The 2,455-nt window shown below is 42.5% G+C and overlaps 1 protein-coding gene across 1 annotated transcript; it reads left to right on the forward strand.

Moving 5' to 3' along the window:
• The first annotated feature begins 315 nt into the window (after positions 1-315).
• LOC132306377 (geranylgeranyl diphosphate reductase, chloroplastic-like) lies at positions 316-2,147 on the forward strand. The gene has a single exon (XM_059803754.1). It carries the CDS (start codon positions 493-495, stop codon positions 1,882-1,884), a length of 1,392 nt encoding a protein of 463 aa, XP_059659737.1. The 5' UTR covers positions 316-492; the 3' UTR covers positions 1,885-2,147.
• Positions 2,148-2,455: the final 308 nt, after the last annotated feature.

Raw genomic sequence — 2,455 nt, forward strand, 5'->3', positions numbered from 1 at the left:
TAAAATAAAAAAGAGAGATGAATTTTGTTTTTACAAATTGCACCCCATCTGTTTAATATTTTAAGTCGAGTGACAGGTTATTCATAAGCATACCTGCAATAATTGCAACATTTTTTTATCAATCTCAGTGGAAACTTACAAAAAAAAATAAAGTTTAAATTTTGAATGCAACTTCCAAAAAATTCTTTAACTAAAAAAAACTTAAAAAAAGATTGTCCAAAAACGAATCCATAAGGTGAAAGTGATGTAAAATTAATATATATGTACAAATAGTATATATTATAATTTGAGTAAAAGACAAAGTAAACACATCAACATAACAGTACTCACTTTACTCAAGAAGTCAATAACCCGAGTCCACTTTCTTCTCCATTGTTAAACCCAACCCATCGCTTACACAGTTCCACTCCTCAGTCTCTTCTTATATATATATATATATATATATATATATATATATATATATCTATACACCTGCGTCTTCAATCTAGCAAAATGGCCACTCAGACCCACTCACTCCATTCTCTATTCACTTCCGTCCCACTCACCTGTAAAAGCTCACGTTCATCAATCCCACTCTTGAAGTTGAAACCAAACACTCTGATTATCGCCGGAAAATCTGACCCACGAATCTCTGGCCGCAAGCTACGCGCCGCCGTCATCGGCGGGGGCCCAGCCGGATCCTCCGCGGCTGAAACCCTCGCCGCCGCCGGGATCGAGACCTTCCTCTTCGAGCGCAGCCCCAACGGCGCCAAGCCCTGCGGCGGCGCCATACCTCTCTGCATGCTCGACGAGTTCTCCATCCCGCCGGAGCTCATCGACCGGAAAGTGACCCAGATGAAGATCATCTCCCCCTCCAATCTCACCGTCGATTTCGGCAAAACCCTAAAGCCCCACGAGTTCATCTCCATGCTCCGCCGTGAAGTACTAGATTCCTACCTCCGATCTCGCGCCGAATCCAACGGCGCAAGCATCATCAAAGCCCTCGTCACGAATCTCGAGGTCCCCTCCTCCCCGAGTGCACCGTACGTCGTGCACTACAATATCGAAAACTCCCGACAATCCCTGGCCGTCGATGTCGTCATCGGCGCTGATGGCGCAAACAGCCGAGTCGCCAAGTCGATACACGCCGGAAATTACGCTTGTGCCATTGCCTTCCAAGAACGAATCAAACTGCCGGACGATAAAATGGAATACTATCAAAATCTCGCGGAAATGTACGTTGGAAACGACGTATCTCCCGATTTTTATGCGTGGGTTTTTCCGAAATGCGACCACGTGGCGGTGGGCACGGGTACTGTGTGCTCAAAAAAAGAAATTAAGGTGTTTCAACACGGTATCAGAGAACGAGTCAGTCGTAAGATTGCCGGTGGAAAAGTTATTAAAGTAGAGGCTCACCCGATCCCCGAACACCCGCGTCCGGTTAGGGTTCGGGGCCGGGTGGCTCTAGTCGGGGATGCGGCCGGATACGTGACCAAGTGCTCGGGGGAAGGCATATATTTCGCGGCAAAGAGCGGTCGGATGTGCGCGGAGGGGATCGTGAGGGCATCGGAGGGTGGAGAGAGGATGATTACGGAGGAGGATTTGAAGAGGGAGTATTTGAAAGAGTGGGATGCCAAGTACATTAATACTTTTAGGTTTTTGGATATATTGCAAAAGGTGTTTTATGGTAGCAATGCTAGTAGGGAGGCATTGGTGGAGTTGTGTGGGGATGAGTATGTGCAAAGGATGACATTTGAGAGCTATTTGTATAAGAAGTTGGCTAATGGCAATCCGTGGGAGGATGTTAAGATGGGTATGAATACAATTGGGAGTTTGATTAGGTGTAATATTGTAGGGAGAGAGATGGAGGACTTTAATCAGAGAATTCTTGCTAAGTTAGCATAGACTTGTGGCAAAATTGAATGTTTAGATTTCTTACTATAATAAAGTACATTAGTCGTGTATGTCATGTTTGTCCTATCGAAATGGATCTTTCTGAGGAGGTCCAATATTGGTTGTACTCTTTCTTTCGTTTTTTTCCCCATATTTTTCTCTGTTTTTTTTTTTTTTTTTTATTTTTTTTTTTTTTAATTTTTGGTTGTAAATTGTAATAATGTTTTTGGGATAGGCTTTGTATGGAAGCAATTGAAAGGAACCTGTATTGCATTCATTGAGGCTGTTCTCTTTCTTTTCTGTGTCTAATTTTTTTTTTGGAGCTCCGTGAAATAGGATGAGTAGACAAAGAACTGCAAAATAAAAAAGTAGAATGTAAGGACACCATTACTTATTATACTATATAATTATTTTGCACCATTCTCGAAATTCTATTTCTCCATCCCACAGTTTGGGTGTAGGAGCATTCACTTTGTACAAATAATAATAAAGGTTCAAAATATTCCTTAGTCCATTCCTTGCAATACTGTCAATTAATCGGGATCATGCTGGACAATAACCCACGAGAGAGAGAGGAAATAAT

The sequence above is a fragment of the Cornus florida genome, unplaced genomic scaffold (assembly GCF_030987335.1).
Source record: "Cornus florida cultivar Cherokee Brave unplaced genomic scaffold, ASM3098733v1 CherokeeBrave_3.0.0_Hap2_Chr05, whole genome shotgun sequence".
Lineage (NCBI taxonomy): Eukaryota > Viridiplantae > Streptophyta > Magnoliopsida > Cornales > Cornaceae > Cornus > Cornus florida.